Source organism: Melospiza melodia, chromosome 3, assembly GCF_035770615.1.
Source record: "Melospiza melodia melodia isolate bMelMel2 chromosome 3, bMelMel2.pri, whole genome shotgun sequence".
Classification (NCBI taxonomy): Eukaryota; Metazoa; Chordata; class Aves; order Passeriformes; family Passerellidae; genus Melospiza; species Melospiza melodia.
Genome location: NC_086196.1, coordinates 60,722,200 through 60,739,359, shown reverse-complemented (window position 1 = coordinate 60,739,359; position 17,160 = coordinate 60,722,200). Strand labels below are relative to the sequence as shown.

The following is a 17,160-nucleotide window of genomic DNA, read 5'->3' as shown; positions in this document are numbered from 1 at the left end:
ACCTGAGTGCTTTTCTTTCCAAGACAGCCCCAAGCTTTCTGAGTTCCCTTTTGAGAGGTGTGGGTTCACATGGGGTTTAAGACATTACAAAATGGTGATTGTTCTGCTGAGGACCTGGTGCTGTTATTGCCAGAGAAATGTTACAGCTGAAGCAGTGGAGGTTCCCTTGATGTCCCTTTCCAATGATTTAGCTGAAAGGTGTTAGGAATGGTGACACAAGGAAGTTCAGACACCTGCAAACAAAGCCAGGTGTGTATAGCCTTGCTTGTCAGCTTCATTACAGCTCAGTGTGTCCAGGGAGAATTTGGGAGCAGAGGACCAAATGACGACCCATGGCTTATTCCCAGGGCTGTTGTTTTGTTGTAGTCTAGTGCCTTACAAGGATTAGTTTAAATAATGTTCCTCTCAAACTCAGGGATATGCCAGCAAATCACACCAAGGTATATTGGCACCAGAATAGTTGCACAAAAGCCTTCTAATCTTGTTCCACTCTACCTAATGATTTTGTTGTGGAAGTTCCCCATGTGGAAGTGCCTCTGGACAAGTGGTAGAAAAGGGTTACACAACACAGTGAAATAATGGAAGTGGAATAGACAAAGGGAAGAGTGAAAGTTGCAATGGAATCCTGTGTGGGATACAGCAGAGCAACTTAAGAGCAACATTTAAATGGGAGATAGAACTGCATATAAATATTCTGATTGTCCATGGGGTGTCTGGAAATTAGTTTTTACAGCAAAGTCCTGTTTGCAAAGGGAGAATAGAGCCACCAGCTGGCAAATGCAGCCCAGAGACTGGCAAGAGAGGCTACCAGAGTTTTGCTGCTTCAGGGTGCCAGGACCCTGCTGAAATGCAGGTAGCACAGTTTGGGGACTGGGGGGAATGTGGCACAGGATGGGAAGGGACAGAGTCTCTCTTTTAATCAGCAGAGATCAGTCAGCATCACAGCCTGTGTCTCAGCCCTGTAAGGAGTGCTCTGCAGCAAACTGGGGCTAAAGGTGTTATGGCAGATCTGCAGAAAACTGATCTGAGGGCTGAAACAGCACAAGAGGCTGTCGTTTGGATTAAGGTGTATTAGCAAAGGTTATGTAGGCTTCTGAATTTCTCCCCTGTGACTGTTGGCTTGAGAAGCATTCATGATGTCTTTTCCTTATAAACCCCTATTTTAATTAATGTATTTACATATCTGCATGCATGTCCACACATGTTTGAGTGTAAGCACATATACCGGTTTGTGCTTTTCTCTGGATTCAACAGGACTCTCTGCCATCCAGGCAGGGGAAGGTCACTCACCTGCTCAGTTGTATCAGTGAAGTTTTATCAGTCAGTTTTGGCATTCCATGATGCCTGAGTGATGGCAGGCATCTTGGGAGACTTGCAGAAGGAGAAGACAGTAGAAGCTGAGGGATTTTTCCATGTTTGTGCCATTGTATTCTTCAAATGAACATGTTGCTTCTGTTTGTCAGCAATTTGGAGAGTAATAATAATTTTTAAAAAGTGCCACCACACTGGAAAGATGGAAGAGATGGAAAATGAGAGATGAGCTTGCTGTATGTGCAGTGCTGCTGCCTGGATGTTGGGTGGCCATGGCAGGCAGTAAAGCCCCAGCAGCAAGGGCAGTTTCCCACTAGCCCTGTGTCCACTCTTGTGTCCCTGCAGCTTGGTCAGTGCATTGTGGTGACACCAGTTTATAAAGGCTGATCTCAAAGGCAGATCTTTTCCACTGCCTGAGCCCAGACTGTACTGCTGGTGGATTAAACCAGCAAAAACCTGAGCGCTTCTCTTGCCCAGGCGATTTGGCCTAGAGCATTTTGGTCATGCCAAGGGAGTGAAAAAAAAGGCAGTCTTTGAAGCTCAACTAACCTTCAGGACAAAGTGGGTGCTTGGTTTGGCTTCAACAGGTTGTGCAAAATTCATTCTTGCTTAGGAAGGCTCTCTAAGGCTCATTGCTTTAAGCACTTTGATCATCTCCTCTGTGGTTTGTTTGTTTTTGTTGTATTTCACTAATGGGTGCTAGAGCTGTGACTCCAGAGTCACCTGAAAGCATTCTTGCGAGCTGGGTAAGTATCCCAGGGGACTGTCAGGGAGACACCAGCTCTTAGACATGCTTGTGGGTTTCTCTGTACCTTGAAGTGCAACTGGAGCTTCCCCTTCAAACAAGTGCAGGTGTGCGGCTGGGCTGTGCAGTCACCTTCAGTGCAGCTCAGCCACTTCTCTGATCACACAAACGCTTGTGAGTAGGGAGCCAAAGGCTGTTTGCACAGAGTTTCAGAGCTGAGGCTTTTTTACTTTATAAAATCCTGTTCTACTAGAGCTCATTTCTTTCTGCTTCCCATGAGGGTTGTTGGGGGATGTAGGTGCTGTTTGGAGTCGTTGGGCATTTTATAACTTTGTTTTGGGAACTTTCTGTCTGTGTACTTTTCCACTGCACTGGTCTTCACCCATTTTCCTGGCTGGACTGGCAGTAATTGGTCTCCATTAGCAGCCGTAGGTGGAGAAATCTCTACAGATTATGGGGTCCTCTGGTCCTGCAGAGGCTGTTTCCTCTGGCTCAGGGCTGAGACAGGCTGCTATTTAAAATGGGAAAGACATGTTTTTCCTGCAGTGTTTGCTATGCCTGTTCTAGGGATATGTGCTAATAGCTGTACAGAGCTTCAGGGCCCTTTCTTACTCTGCTCAGTAGTTATCCCAGCCCCCTGCAAGGTAAATCATAGTAATCAGCCTTATTTTAGACAGGTGTGGAGCAGTTGTGATTTGACCAGGTCCCTGCTATAGCAGCTTGCACATACTCCTTTCCAGGAGAGATGACAGCAGGAAATTTTTAGTCCTCAACCTATGCAGGAGGGTCCGCCCCAAAAAAGTGCCATATTCTGCTTTTCAGTGTCTAGAAAAGCTCATCCCTACAGAACCAATGGTTTTTAAGTAGTAGTTGATATCAGTCACTCAGGAAATGGGGAAAATTGCTTAATAGTATATCTCCTAAGAGCTCCATGATTCATTCCCAGATCTTCTTGGCTCTTCCCCTCTGTGGCTTATGAGGTGGGGGAAGCCACCCTGGGCAGCGGGCATCAGGAAATGGGCTCTGCTCGTTTCCATCTTTACCTCTTCTTTCCTTTCTACAGCTCCTGCTCAGGCCCAAATCATCCATGCTGGGCAAGCATGCGTGGTGAAGGAAGACAACATCAGTGAACGCGTTTACACAATTCGGGAGGGGGACACGCTGGTCCTGCAGTGCCTGGTCACAGGACACCCCCGGCCACAGGTAAGCCTTCAGTCTTGCCTCTCAGCCATGCCACCCCATGGTACTTTTTTGTAGTGTCCACAGAGAGGAGAACTGTGGGCAGTGAGGTGTCCAGCTTCCTCCGACACATTGGACTCGGGAAGGGATGCCCCATTTTGCAAGCACTTAGCTTGTTTAGCTGTGAAGCATTTAAGCTTGCTTTCATGAAAACAGTCCACAAAGCTTGGCAGAAGCTTACAAAAACCTTCTACTTGTCTTCAGTATGTGAAGTCTCTCCAAAAACCTAAAGCCCAAACTGAAATCTCAAATCTTTAACCCTCTTACTACAAAGTAGGAACATCCTGGAAGACGCTTCCCATATGAGCTTACCTTAGGAGTGCGTCCTTCATGGTCTGTCCATTTCTCAGCTTCCCTGGATGTACAGCCAAGGGGATGCTGCTTCAGGAAGCTGTTGGCAGTGCACCTCACTGAGCCCCACACAGAACCTGCTGTTCATTGCTTTGAGACCACCAAGCAGAGGCAGAGCCAGACCTGCAGCACAGGACTCATCCATGCTGTGGTCAGAGACACAGCCCAGTGGGGAGGCACAAAGCTGAGCTTGGCTGATGATTGCAGTCCTTACTTGGGTGCCCAGAGGTTTGCACAGCCTCAGGCCCGTGCAGCCACCTGAGCACCCTTCAGATACTCCAGCTGGGCAGTTCAGAGTTGTTGTGGAGGTGTCTGTAGAGGTGCTGGCCTAGAGCATGGGTCTGCCAGCTCTGGGACAGAGTGCTAGGAGTGACAGCTGGTGCACACTGCGAGGCTGGATGTGCCAGAATACCCTCAGGGGAGCCACGTGTGATAGCTGCCTTGGCCCCATTCCTCAGTCCTGCCAAAGACACTTGTGGCAAGAAGCCATGCATCTTCTCATGCCAGTTAATGCCTCCGTGGGCCTGCTTGTGAGGAGCTACTTGGCAATGAGGTGATGACAAAGGCAAGGATTTGAAATGGTTTTTACATCAAAATATCCTGGAAACAATAAAATTACCTGAGCCAGATCAGCAAAAACAACCAGCCTAGGCTTGTGACAGTGATGGACAAATGATACCTGTGTGCATTAGAAATGGGGAATTTGGTAGCAGTGTCCCTGCCTAAGGTTGTTGAATGCATGGAAAAGTCTTGGCACGTTGCAGGGATTTGAGCCTGAGTATCTAGAGAGATTTCTGGAGCAGAGCCTGTTGCAGAGAGCGTGATAGTGATCAACACTCTGGCTTGTCATTGCCAGACCTGCACAGGGAGCACCAGAGCCTAGAACCAGGCATGACCAGGGAGACTAGAACCTGCACATATAAAATGTGGCATGCATCCCATTTCTGCCCTCCCTCCTAATGGATTGATTTTTTCCCTAGCTAAGCTCTTATCCTAACCTGTGTTTAATCTTCTCTTTCCCTTTCTATCAACCAGTCATTAAAGCATGAAAATGTGGCCAAAATACTAAAATGAGATGGTGATTGAGAAGATTAAAGAGCTGGCTGAAGTGTCCTTCAAAGCAGGAGACTCCAAGAGTATTGGAGCCCTCAGACAATTTCATAAGCCTACAAAGGCTGAATAAATCCATGGTCAATAGCTCCAAAAATCTGCTCAGCCTGGTGCTCTGGGATGGGATGTAGACACTCCTGTTCGTTCTAGAGCATCAGCACCAATCAGGTGATGGCAGTGAGCTTTAGTCAAAATCTAAAGAGTGGTGAAGGTATTTGGTCTGTGGTCATTGCTGAATGAAAGTCTCTCTTCTTTCTGCTGGCTGATCTTGCTGGATCTCAGTTCCAGAGTCCAAATTATCCCAGAGCAGGAGGGCAGCAGTCCCCAGCCTTTAGAAGGGAGGTTGCTGATATGGAAAACCAATGGGCTGAGAAAAGCTGTCTCTCTCTTTCATTGTGTGGAGTGCACAAAACAAAGGGGAAGGTTGTACTGTTACTGCAAGGGCTGTACCTCATTCCAGACAAAAGAGAAACCCTTCAGTCTTCGGGATTGCTGTCTTCTTGCCACCACTCATCATGAACTATCATGCAGCTCTCTTGCCCCTTCCAGCCAGGATTTTGAGACATGTAACATAAGGAAAAACAAATAAAAAGATGGCTTGAAATCTGAAGGGATTTTTTTTTTCTTTTTTTTTTTCTGTATCTTTAAAAATGGAGGAAAATCGTGTGTGCTGTGAAAGGATGACTTAGAAAAATAAAATACACAGGGGTTCCCAGTGGGAAAGGGGAAAGAGTCAGATAGCAACTGCCTTTTCTCACTCATGGAAAAGCAAAAAGTAGAAATAGCCTTGCTGTCCAGAAAAAGATGAGTGTGGACTGCAGCAAAAGCTCTGTAGCTGTGAGCTGATGTCTGCTGTAGTGTCCTGGCCTACCAGCCACGTGGGGTCTCAAGGCTGAACACTGAAAGTTCTGTGCTGTGCAAATGGTGGCATAAAACTGAGCAAGCTGCTGGGTTTGCAGGATCAGAGCAGGAGTGGCAAACATGCAGTGTGTGTCTGGGTGAATTGAGGGGTTCCCCTGGACACTTGGATATGGGGATTGGCAGTGAACCAGAATCAGTGGCTGGGCTACTGAGGCATAGTGAGATCAGTAGTGAGCTTTGGCAAGTCTGGCAGTGCTGTAGGACCTCTTTATGGAAGTAGCTAGGGAAGAGCAACAAAGAGAGCTCTGCTGAATCTTGGGATCTCTGTTTTCTGTCCCTGATTTCATTTCTCTTGTTCTTCCCACGCAGGTGAGATGGACCAAAACTGCTGGCAGCGCGTCGGACAAATTCCAAGAGACGTCAGTGCTTAACGAGACCCTTCGGATTGAGAAGATCCAAAGGCTGCAGGGGGGCCGCTATTACTGTAAAGCAGAAAATGGGGTTGGGGTCCCTGCCATCAAGTCCATTCGAGTAGATGTGCAGTGTAAGTCATTTAGCGGCAACCCAGACCTTCCCACAGTTCTACTGCGTGTCTCTGCCTCGCTGCGGGGCCAGCAGGGAGCTGCATTGCCCTAGGACCACCTGCACCTGACTCAGGAGCAGAGGGACTGCCATCCATGCTCTCCCAAGGGTCTTTCTTGCCTAGGAGGTTAGATCCATCCCTGCAGCATACAGCTCTGCTGTTCCTGTGATTCATTCTTACCTGGGTGTTGTGATGTCCGTCACTGACAGGGTTCCCTAGCACGTGTCCGGGATGTAGCACTGGGCGTGGCTTCTGCTTTCTCTGTCTTCCTTTTGAAGCTGGCAGAGCTGGAAGCAAGCAATGTTTCTTGAAGTTGGTAGCGCCCCGCATACTGGGGGCATTTCTGAAACCAATGTCCTGTGCCCAGCATTGCTTCTTCTGTAGCATGCTGGAAACAGAGCTGAAAACTCTGGAATGCAGCTGAGGAGGCTGAGCTGTTATAGGGTGAAAATGAAGGTGACTCAACATTGCCCTGGTTTGTCATAGTGCCCATAATGTGAAGGTGATTCAACATTTCTCTGGCTGGTGCCCATCCTTCTTGAGTCCTGGAGATGCTGCTAGTGGTTTGCCACCTTGGGCTTCAAGTTTTGAGGGCTTCTCCTAATGTTTGCTTCTTGGACTTTAGTATTTATTCTTGGGTTGCTGTGATCAAAAGGGAGGGAAACTAAACTTACTCTGTAAGGCCCAAATGGGAGAAATTCAAGATTTAATATATAGGCAACTTGTTTTGCTCTCTTGGAGAAGGCATTACATTGTCCTTGACTATCCACTATTCCAATTTTCTCCAGCCCAACTAACACCAAGTCCCTCTCCTCACATATTATTTGAGAAGACAAGAGGTTGATGCTAAAAAGTTGTAAAGTATGATAAAGCAGCTGAACCTGTCATGAGCTGTTCTACATTCCTTCTGGTTGTTCTCCTCCCTTCTGAGCTTAAGGGCACTGTGGTCATCTGTCAGTGGTACAACCTCCAAGATTCAAAACCTCAGTACACACCTGGAGTCTGGGCAGACCTTTTTGCTGCCAGCAGCTGCTGCCTGACTGCTTCCTTTTAGTCCTGCTGTCCAGGCCAGGCGTGATGTGACTCTCACAAAATGTGCCACAGACTTGGGCATCCTTGGCTTTTGGTAGGTTCATGATCCACTGTCCTACTGTATGGCTGGAGTAGCTCCCATCTGTTCCTGCCTTGCCCTACCCTTTACTGGAGTAGTGTAGTGTGGGCACTATCCTGTCTAGGCTGTGGAAGTGGATTGCTTCAACAGCAGTCACTGTGGATAGCATGAGTGTGTCCTCATTGGCATTGCATCACTTTGTTTAGAGAAGTTCTGGCACCCTCCCTAGATCTGCTTGGCTTCTCTGCCTGTTTCTTCTCTTCCATTTAGTGGAGGCGTGTGATAAATCTCCATTGCAAAGGATACTTGGTTTTCTCAAGGCTTAGAGTGATACCTTGCCAGGACCTGGGTCTCTAGGAGCAGGACTGTGCCCTGAATCTCTTCATGCCCTGAGGGTGCTCCCACGGTGCAGGCTGGAGCTAGAGTGATGTAGCATCCCGTGGTCCCTCATGCAGCTCTGACCTGTAGAACTGTGGGGCTAATGGGGTGGCCAAGGGCTTTCTCATACTAACATCTACTCTGCAGATGGACTTGGTACTGCACCTCTGTTCTGATCACTTGGTTTTTGGGGAGGAGAGACCATTTTCTGCCAGTATTTGCAGTAGGTACAAGGGAACACATGGGAAAAGCCACGGTTTTTGTTGAACACTCACCCAGGCAACCCTCAGCTGAATGAACCAGAATTTGAAAACAAACCCCTTCTTTTCCTGCATCCCATTTTGTAGTTAGAGGTAAGTAATCACTCTCATGTGTACCTTGGTGTCCTTGACAGATGCTGCTAGTCCTCAGTCATACTTTTAGTGCTTGGCAGTGAGGTTGCGCAGAGAGCACCGTTGGTGCCAAGAGGATATTAAACTGAGAACACTAACCCATGTAGCATCATATTCCTCTGCCCCAAGTGGGCATCAGTGAGGCTTAAAAGTGTTGGTTGGTACTGGCAGAGAGGCGGCTGCTCTTCTGAGTATTTCCATGTGGGAGAGAGAGAAGGTAAGGAAAAGAAAAGAATGAATGTTTACAAGCTTTTATTGTGCATGAAACGTCCCATGTGATCATCACCATGAACTGCCTTGGGCCAAATTTATCATTGGAGCAGCTCACTGACAGCAGTGGCATTACTTGTACATCAAGGACATACACATTGTTGTAGGACTTATTTTAGCTTTTCTCAGAAGGGCTAGACCTAGAGCTGACTTCTGCAGAAGAGCGCTGAAGAATTCAAAGGAGGAAAGTTTTAGCAACCAAAAAGAAGATGTTGTTTTCTGTGTGGGGAGTAGCTGGGAGCTAGGAGACTGGAATGGTGAGCTGCTTCTTCAGTTAGTAAGGCAAGTGTTTACCGAGAAACAATCTCAGAAGGATGGTAGCTACAGAGTCACTCATGTGAAGTTTGAACAAATAAAGTAAGGTTAAAGACAAGGAAGGAGGAAAAGAGGAGAGATTGTGCTCAAGGTCCTGGTCCAAAAGAATTTGATGTTCAGTCATCCTGTGGCCACATGAAGACAGCACTGTATGGAGAGGAGGCTTTTTTTTCCCCATCTGCATATGTTTTTCTTCAGCCGTGGGTGTTTTTAGGTGGGTGGAGTTTTTTATGGGATATATTTTGTGTCTTGTCATTATTCATTAATGGCTCTACTCATATCTCTGCACTATGGTCAAGCAGACAAATTTCAGGTCACATAGCAATTGCTGTCTGCCGAGCATACTGCTCATTAAAAGAAGCAAACCCACAAGTTGACACTTGTGATTCAGCAGAGAGCATACATTGTTTGGGTGGCATGTTAGCAGAAACTCATCCCTGCTTCCCTCTTCCTTTCTGGAAGTCAGATCTCCAAACTTACAAATCTGTAAAATAAAATATTGTGAAAATTAGGTGGCATGGCAGGGCAGGAGGCGATGAGCCTGTGAAGCATGTGCAGAGAGGATTGTGCTGGCAGCACAGGAGAACACAGGGTACAAGTGCCTCAGTTTCCTTGCAGCTGAAGATGGCATCATAATGCTCCTGAAGATATAGAATTGCTTCATCTTGAGCTCAAAAGGTGCCTTGTAGACATACTTAAAGACACAGGGACTGATTCCCATTTTAGAGAGCCAATTCTTGTCGAAAGGGATATTTACATTTAACCTCAGTCTCAAAGTGCTTTCGTGAGGAGAAAGATCCACTGCCTCTGAAGTGTCCCTCATGCTACCTTGATGTTCAAACATTGATATCTGCTGCAACTTCTGAGAAAATCATCCCTTTTTAGCAGGTGAGCAACTGTAGTGGGGCAGTATGCTCTGTGTGGATGGAGAAAATTCTCTTCCTGCAGGGTTATTTCTTCTGTCCTTGAAAATATAGCCACTGATAACCATTGATGCAGTCATGGTGGCTGTGTGTCTGGTGCAAGTACAATAAGGAAATTGAAAGGAACATCTTCTGTAAAGAAAGAGAACAAAGAAATCTGATCAGTTTAGGGAGAGATAATAGTGTTGCAGTAACTAGAAGTTGCCAAAGGACAGTTGACACAGACTTTGAAGAAAATACACAGAGAATATTTAATAGGAAGAGAGAAAAATTATGCATACCTATTACAGTGTTTTGCATCGCATATTACTGTGATTCCTCACAAGATTTGCTCTGTCTAGATGACTTTCCAACTCAGCTCCTTGATTTTGTCCTGATTTTTTACTTTCATTCCTTGTCTTGAAGGTTTGTCATGTCATTTGTATGGACATCTTACAGTCCTGGGCTTAGTCCCATGATTTCAGGAGAGATTTGGGAGCTAGAAGATGGAGAAATGATGGAACAGAGTTTCCTGGGATCCTCTCACTGAAGTAGAAAGTAGTGATTTTCTGTAGGGGGGTACCATTGAGAAATATGAGGCAGCCCACTGCTCTGAGACACATGTGGCAGGCAGGTGGGTTTTTTTGAGGACTGCATGGGGCTCTGCAAACCAGAGACTGCTTTCTATTCCCTGAAGGTTTGTGTGGCGAGCGGGAGAATTCTGGCTTCTCCTGTGTGTTCCCTTTATATATTGGTTGTACTGCCTGCCCTCAGGTAGTAAAACTGCTCTTAAATCAGCAGTTGTCATCAGCCAGGTGTGTGGGACCTTCCCCTCTCCTCAGTGGTACCTGGAGCACCATCTGCCCTGCAGGCTGTGCACGCAGACCAGGCTTTGCTAACAGCGGCTGCGACCCTCCTTGCCTCCCTTGCAGATCTGGATGAGCCTGTTCTCACCGTTCACCAGACCATCAGTGATGTGCGGGGCAGCTTCTACCAGGAGAAGACCGTCTTCCTGCGCTGCACGGTCAACTCCAACCCGCCCGCTCGCTTCATCTGGAAACGGGGAGCTGAGACACTTTCTCACAGTCAGGACAATGGGGTGGACATCTACGAGCCCCTTTACACGCAGGTGAAAATAAGCAAACCTCTGCCAGCTTGTCTTGAGTGTCTTGCTGATGCAGGGCACTGTGGTGGGTGGTGTTTCCTTCCCTGCATGGATTGTGAAGCTGGGGAGAAGGTGCAGGCTGTCTCCAGAAGGGCAGGTAGACCTTCCTTCTGCATGCAAATTCTGGAGTGCAAGAGGAGCAGAGTAGTAGGAGGGAGTGTGGCCTATGAGGACCTTTCCCTTTTTATCACTGTCCCTGAGAGCAGTGACACAGTTCCTCTACTAAGGCTATGCAGCTGCTGGATGACTGAGACTAATATCCAAAAAATCCCAAGACTGCATTTCCTCTATCTCCTATAGCTAACTTTTTTTTTCTTAATTGAGTGCCCAGGCTCCATATATCAGGGAAAGGCTTCTTGTTTAGCAGTGTGAGCAAATGGCAGGCATCGCTGTGGGATCCATGAGTTTTTCTAATGGCCACAATAATGGGGAGCCCAACGCCTGGGCACTTGCTGATTTGTCCTAGGACAAGGTGTCCATGTCTTTTCTCCTTCTCCTGCCTGCCTGTGTTGGACTTGCCCTGCACATCCAGGTTTCCCCTGTAAACACTTTCTTCACAGTAATTAGTCAGCCTATGCAATGGGAGATGGAAGGGAACTTTTCTTTTGCCAGGGCACTCTGAGCATGTTACCCTGAGCTGAGCTCAGGAGCTGAATGTACTTTAGACACTAATCAGCCCCAGTACTGCCAGCAAGGCTGCTAGGGAGCACATGGCAGGGATGAGTGGGAAGGGAGGGCTGAAAGGGCAGCTCTCCAGGGCTCCTGTTTCATCCCAAGCACCTTCCTGCATTCCCAAAGCTGGGCCCAGAGCACATTCTGGCTGAGTTTGATTTCTGAGCAATGCTCCAGGCAACCTTTAAGTTAAAGTAGTCATGTTCATATTTTATTGAAACACGCCATCTCTGTAGGTCGTGAAAATGGGCATCCAAATGGAAATATTCAGGGGGATGAGGAGGGAGGAGAGAGCTGCAGGTTAGTGGCAGATTTGCAGAAACACTGTAGGTCAGAGCTGCTGTTTGGCCCTGAAGACAGCTTTGTCTGCGTGCTGTGTGCCTCCCAACTAGGACATCCCTGGCCTTGGAGGAAGCCACCATGGGCTCTTCCAGTTTTCACTAGGCTCAGTGTCATTAACAGGAGATGTTGCCTAATGAGAGGATATCTTAGGACTTGGGATATTTTCTCTAGCTAAATAAGGCATCTGGCAAAAATTCACCATGTTGCAGCATTAATGTTTAAATGGCCCAGCGTGCTGCAGCTCCTGTCAGGCAATGCTGCTGACATGATGGGTCATTCCCAGCTCTGACAGAGGGTGTTGGGACTGCTGTGCTCAGACAGGCATGCCCTTGCAGTCCTCTCCTTAACACCAGCACAAGCCTGTAAGTTTGGGTTGGTAAGAGTTGAAGTTAACAAAAACACACCTCCGCAGCACTGTTGGAAGGGGAAATCTGGCTGGAATGTTTAACAAAATACCCTTCACTGGAGTTTGCAGTGTTGTCTTAAAGATGATCCTCTATCAGTGTCATGTTTGAATAGGCTTTTACATTAAAAATGAGGTGAAGATTTCACTGCTTAAGCTTTTTAAAACTTACTGACACTGAGGGCTTATACCCATGTACCTAAGTTCACTAATCAATAAACAGGAGATACATATGACCCTGACAGTATGTAGATGACACACATATTGTAAATGCCATCATCTGTGTGGCATAGCAACAATTCTCAGGGGACAGGACTCTCTTGGGTTGCTGGTGCCCTGGGTTTTTTCATTCTAATTTACTCACCCCACGTCCTTGTTCTCTGCATATTAGCATTCCTGAGCTCATTGTCCAGTCCCCTGAGGTTGTTCTCTGGAGGATTTGTCATGCTGACACCTCCTCACACTTGCAGGCGGTTATGGAATGGTTTCTCCAAAAGAGATTTAGACAAACTCAAGGAGAACAACAGCAACAAGCTGTCAGCAGAAGACATACGAGTTGCAGGGTGAGCAGACCATAGGATGATTCTCAGAGCTTTCTGCATTCCATAAATAAAAGTCTACAGAACACGTCTGTCGTTAATGTAACAACTTGGTTCTGTTTCTGTAACAAGCCAGTAACTAATGGAGTGCAGGCAGTGATTTTATTTGTTACCTTAGAATGAGAAAAGGCTATCAAACTCTCTGCAGTCACTCTGGATTTACATCAGCATAAATGAGATTAGAATCTGGAGAAGAGGCCTCAGAAAGTTTTGGAAGTTCTCTGAGTATTTCTCTGAATTTTTTTTCCTCCTGTACTGCAGATTTCTAGAGCACAACTGTTGAATTTATCATATTTAGGCCAGTATTAGTGCCTCAATCTGCTCTGATTTACTTTGGTATGGCAATGTTGAGTCCCCAGTGACTTCCTTTGGGTTCCTACTGACATATCGGAGTTAGATCTCAGGGTCTGTTCTGGGGTGGTTAAGGTTTGTCATGTTCTACAAGATGTTTCTGGCAGTAGTTAATGAGAAATTATGCCCAGACCTGTTTGGCAGTGCTCTCAGGTCATGTCAGTCAGTTGCTGAGTGTTTTGTGAAACCCTGGAGGTGAAATGACCACTGCAAACATTTTGTGTCTCCTTTACATAGAGCTATGGGGGGCTTGAAATCTGCACAGTTCCCTCAGGTTTTCATGGGAGCTGCTGGTAATCTGTAAACTTTGGGACAGGATATAGGCTTGGACTGATGATCTGTGCTTTGGACACCTGTGTCTTTTCTTGCCCCTATTTTTCCCAAATCCCAGGGTGAAACCAAAGTCCTGAAGCTGAAGAACCTTCGACCTCAGGATTATGCCAGCTACACGTGCCAGGTGTCTGTCCGCAATGTCTGCAGTATTCCTGACAAATCCATCACCTTCCAGCTCACAAACACCACAGGTAAGAGGGGACAGGAAGGGTCCCTGCAGCCCTCTGACCCTTCACCTCCTCAACAGCCATTACTCCTCCAGGAGGATAACCCAGCACTCTGTCCAGGGCCTGCAGCACCCCGACCTCATTGACATGGTTCATGGGATTACAGATCCTTCCCATGGAAGTCTTGTGGCCAGGGCTGCTCTAGTTTCTTGTAGCACTGCATGTGGCCAGGCCTGCCATGAGATCATTAAAACAGACTACGTGTAGGTGTTGAGGCACTATGTAGCTTCTAATTCATACACTGTTTTATTTATTTATAATTTTAAGTGACTTTAAAAATAGATTTGATACAGCCTAGAGTGGGGCAGTGCTGCAGGAGTTCTTACAAATAATTCATCCATGTGTGACTCCAGCCTGGTTTGCCAGGCTGTGCTCTAGGCACCTCCCAGGTAACGAGCTCCGCTGGTGCCAGTTTCTGCGAAAAGAATACCTATCCAGTGCCTTCCTAATAAATACATTTTACACTTATATTTGTACTGGCAGTGCTTGAGGACATCTCCAGTTGTGAGCAGATTCACTTTGGTGCCTCTTGCTTGACGTGCAATAAGTGAACGGTAACTGAGTGTCATGTAGCAAATACTGGCAAGGACTGGATTGCAACCTGTCCATTAAAAAAACCCAAACCAAAACTACACACAATAAAAAAATCCCCACCCATAAAGCCCTCATGTGTGTTGAATATCCCATAAAGCCCTCGTGTGTGTTGAATATTTGCAAATAATAAGTAAATGTCAGGAAATTGCTTCCAGCCCTGGAGTATTCCATGATCAGAGAGAAAGGCATTGTAACTGTTTGAATTATTCACCTCTCTAATGTAACACAAAGCATTTTGCATCCCTTGTGTCATCTTTGTGCAGTGGAAACAGAACTTTTTTTGATGTTGTTAACTGTTGACAGGATACTGTGGATATTTTTTAAATTATGTTTATTGATCTGAGTTGAGTTCCAAGGTGCTGAACAATAGTTTCCTCATTTTATGTAGGAAGAAGAAAAATAATGAGCTTAAGAAAGCAAATTATAGCTAATGTCAGAAAAAAAGTATTCTCTTTGTAGCAAGATTTCTAAATATGTCTTGAACAACTCACCGTATTATCTGAATTTCTCAGGATGAGAGTGTAGCAAATGTTGAAATATTCCCTCTAAAAACTTATCTTCTGTTCATGATGAAGAAAAGGATCTTATACAGCTCTTCTTCCCTGTGTACCTTTACCTTTGAAGAGTTAGAAAATCAAATTTCTCTTTATGTCCACTCCCCCTGCCAGCCCAAGCACAGGGAAACTACTCCTTATTTCAATCCATCCCCTGTCATGGGGAAAATTTCTTTTCAGGTTGTACTTGATGACAAGTCAGCGATATGGCTCAATTTACACCAGTTTCTTAAGCACATCTATCTAGAGTTTTTTTCTCCTGTTTTTAATTATAAATGCATATTTATACATAGTTACAGTGGAGCCTGGCACTACAAGCTCAAAGGGGCCATGGAAAATGTGTTCTTAGCAAATTGTATTAAAAGTTGGCAGTGAAAATGAAGCTGGCATTGCGGTGGGAGCAGGGTTTATGTTAAATAGCATGGCTATATTTAACATGAAATATTATATGGGTTACTTGCCCTGTAGGTAGTATTGTGCATAAGTGAGGAAATATTTAAATGAAATTCTTTAATTCTCTCCTATTTTGCCTAGGTCTTTTCTCTTCCCCTTGCGCTTGTGCTTTCACAGTTTCTCTAGACCTGGCTGTGCCCAGAATCCTGAACAGCTTCACTCAGGATGCCTTTGCCTTTATAACTGAGAAGGGCCCAAAGGATGCTGAAATGCTTGGAAATTTCTCTCTCTTAAATATTTATAGTCCAGGCACTACAGGCCTTGAGGTGAATTGGTGGGTCAGGTCAGGCCAGGCCAGGGGAATCTCCTCAGCTCATTTGCTGTTCCTCAGCTGGCTCCTCAATGTCCTTTGGGCAGATCATAGTCTGTGGTAAGGAGATGGACTTCTCCTAAGCTCTGCTCAGCAGCTTGGGCCTTGCAGCAGGGAATGGGTTGTTTGTCTGCAACCTTAGTGGGAAGGAGATGTCCCTGCTCCCTCTCTGTTCTGCTGCTGTTGCCTGGCTCCAGAGCAGCAGGTTGGGTCCACAGAGCCACAGGACCAGCTCAGCAACAGGCTGCCATCACCCGCTACAGCAGGGGCAGCCGACTTTTCCCCCTTCCTCAATTTCTGCAATATTAACCAGCCCAACTGGTTAATTCTTCTGGAGTTTTACTGCAGCAAATTGGACTTCAAAGGGAATTGAAAGCGATTCTTTGTTTTTAATGGTCCCTCGCTGCTCGGCAGACTCCGCCAGCAGGTTTTCTGAGCCAAGAACAAAAGGAATTGCCACAGGTTACAAATAAATGAGAATCATCTCCTGCATAACAATGTCGGCAGTCTGTTAACCTCTGTCTGCTGTTGGGAGTGGGAGTGGGGAGTGGCAGCCCACGCAGGCTGCCACAGCCAAGGCTCCATCCTGGGGCACGTTGTGGGAGCTCGCTTCCTGCAGATTTGCAGTGTCCCTGCCTTGTTCATGCATGCACACACAGCCTGCCCTCATGCAGTGCTTGCATGTCACCTTTTTAACATGTTGCCTTGCCCAGAGCTGGGCAAGATGAGTGTGGGTCAGATATTTGCATATCCAATCTCAAACCTGCAAGAGCCCTAAATCTTAACCAGAGCCTGCAGGACCTCTGCTTTGTGCTCCCCAACTCTGACACCTTCTCTCTGGACATGGGCTGGTCTCAGGCTTTCTCTGTCTCTGACAGGGATGGATGGAGATTCCCAGGCAAGATGCTGCATCTGCCAGTTTGTCTGTGCACTGTGAACCTGAGACCAGTTCAATGTCCAGGGGCAGAAACAGCTATTTGGTGTCAGCTACACTGAGTTAGTGACAGGAATGTGTCCTGCCCAACCATGGTGAGTTGAGCTATTGTGTTTATGGGCTTCATACTATCTCATGAAACCATCTGGAGCTTGGTGAGGATGTACAAATCCTTCCTTTGCTGTTTAATAAGCATTAATCCTTGCACACTATTTACAAGACTCCTGCAAAGAGATCTGACAAAGTCTGTTTGAGTGCAGGCTGTGGCCTCCCGAAATTCAAAGGCTCCAACCACTGGCCTCAAAATGGCCAGTGGAGGTAGCAAAAGAGCCACCTTGTTCCTTAGGCATGGCTGGCCATCTCTGACACAAATAGTATGTGCAGTGGCCAGGGAGGACATTATATTCAGTACACCAAAGCAATATCCCAGCATGGCAGTAGTTGTGCCACTAAATTATGGCACCGATGCTGAGGAGAGGAGAGTCCTCCTTGCCTTGTTTGTATGGGCTGTAATTCAGAGATCCAACACAAATCCAGCACAGCTCATTAACACAGGGTCCAGGGAGAGAAGAGGCAGAAATAATGATGCTGTTAAATCAGGCTTCATGAATATGGAACAATGTCTTATTTTGCATTATTATGGCTGTTACTTAAA

The 17,160-nt window shown here is 46.4% G+C and overlaps 1 protein-coding gene across 1 annotated transcript in view; it reads left to right on the top strand.

The window, feature by feature from the left end:
- The window catches only part of MDGA1 (MAM domain containing glycosylphosphatidylinositol anchor 1), a 147,783-nt gene that overhangs the window by 43,989 nt on the left and 86,634 nt on the right, over positions 1-17,160 (top strand). The window contains exons 2-5 of the mRNA XM_063152001.1: positions 3,120-3,259; positions 5,987-6,161; positions 10,501-10,697; positions 13,492-13,624. Of these exons, the coding sequence (XP_063008071.1) occupies positions 3,120-3,259; positions 5,987-6,161; positions 10,501-10,697; positions 13,492-13,624 (645 nt within the window). The remainder of the gene's footprint in view (positions 1-3,119; positions 3,260-5,986; positions 6,162-10,500; positions 10,698-13,491; positions 13,625-17,160) is intronic.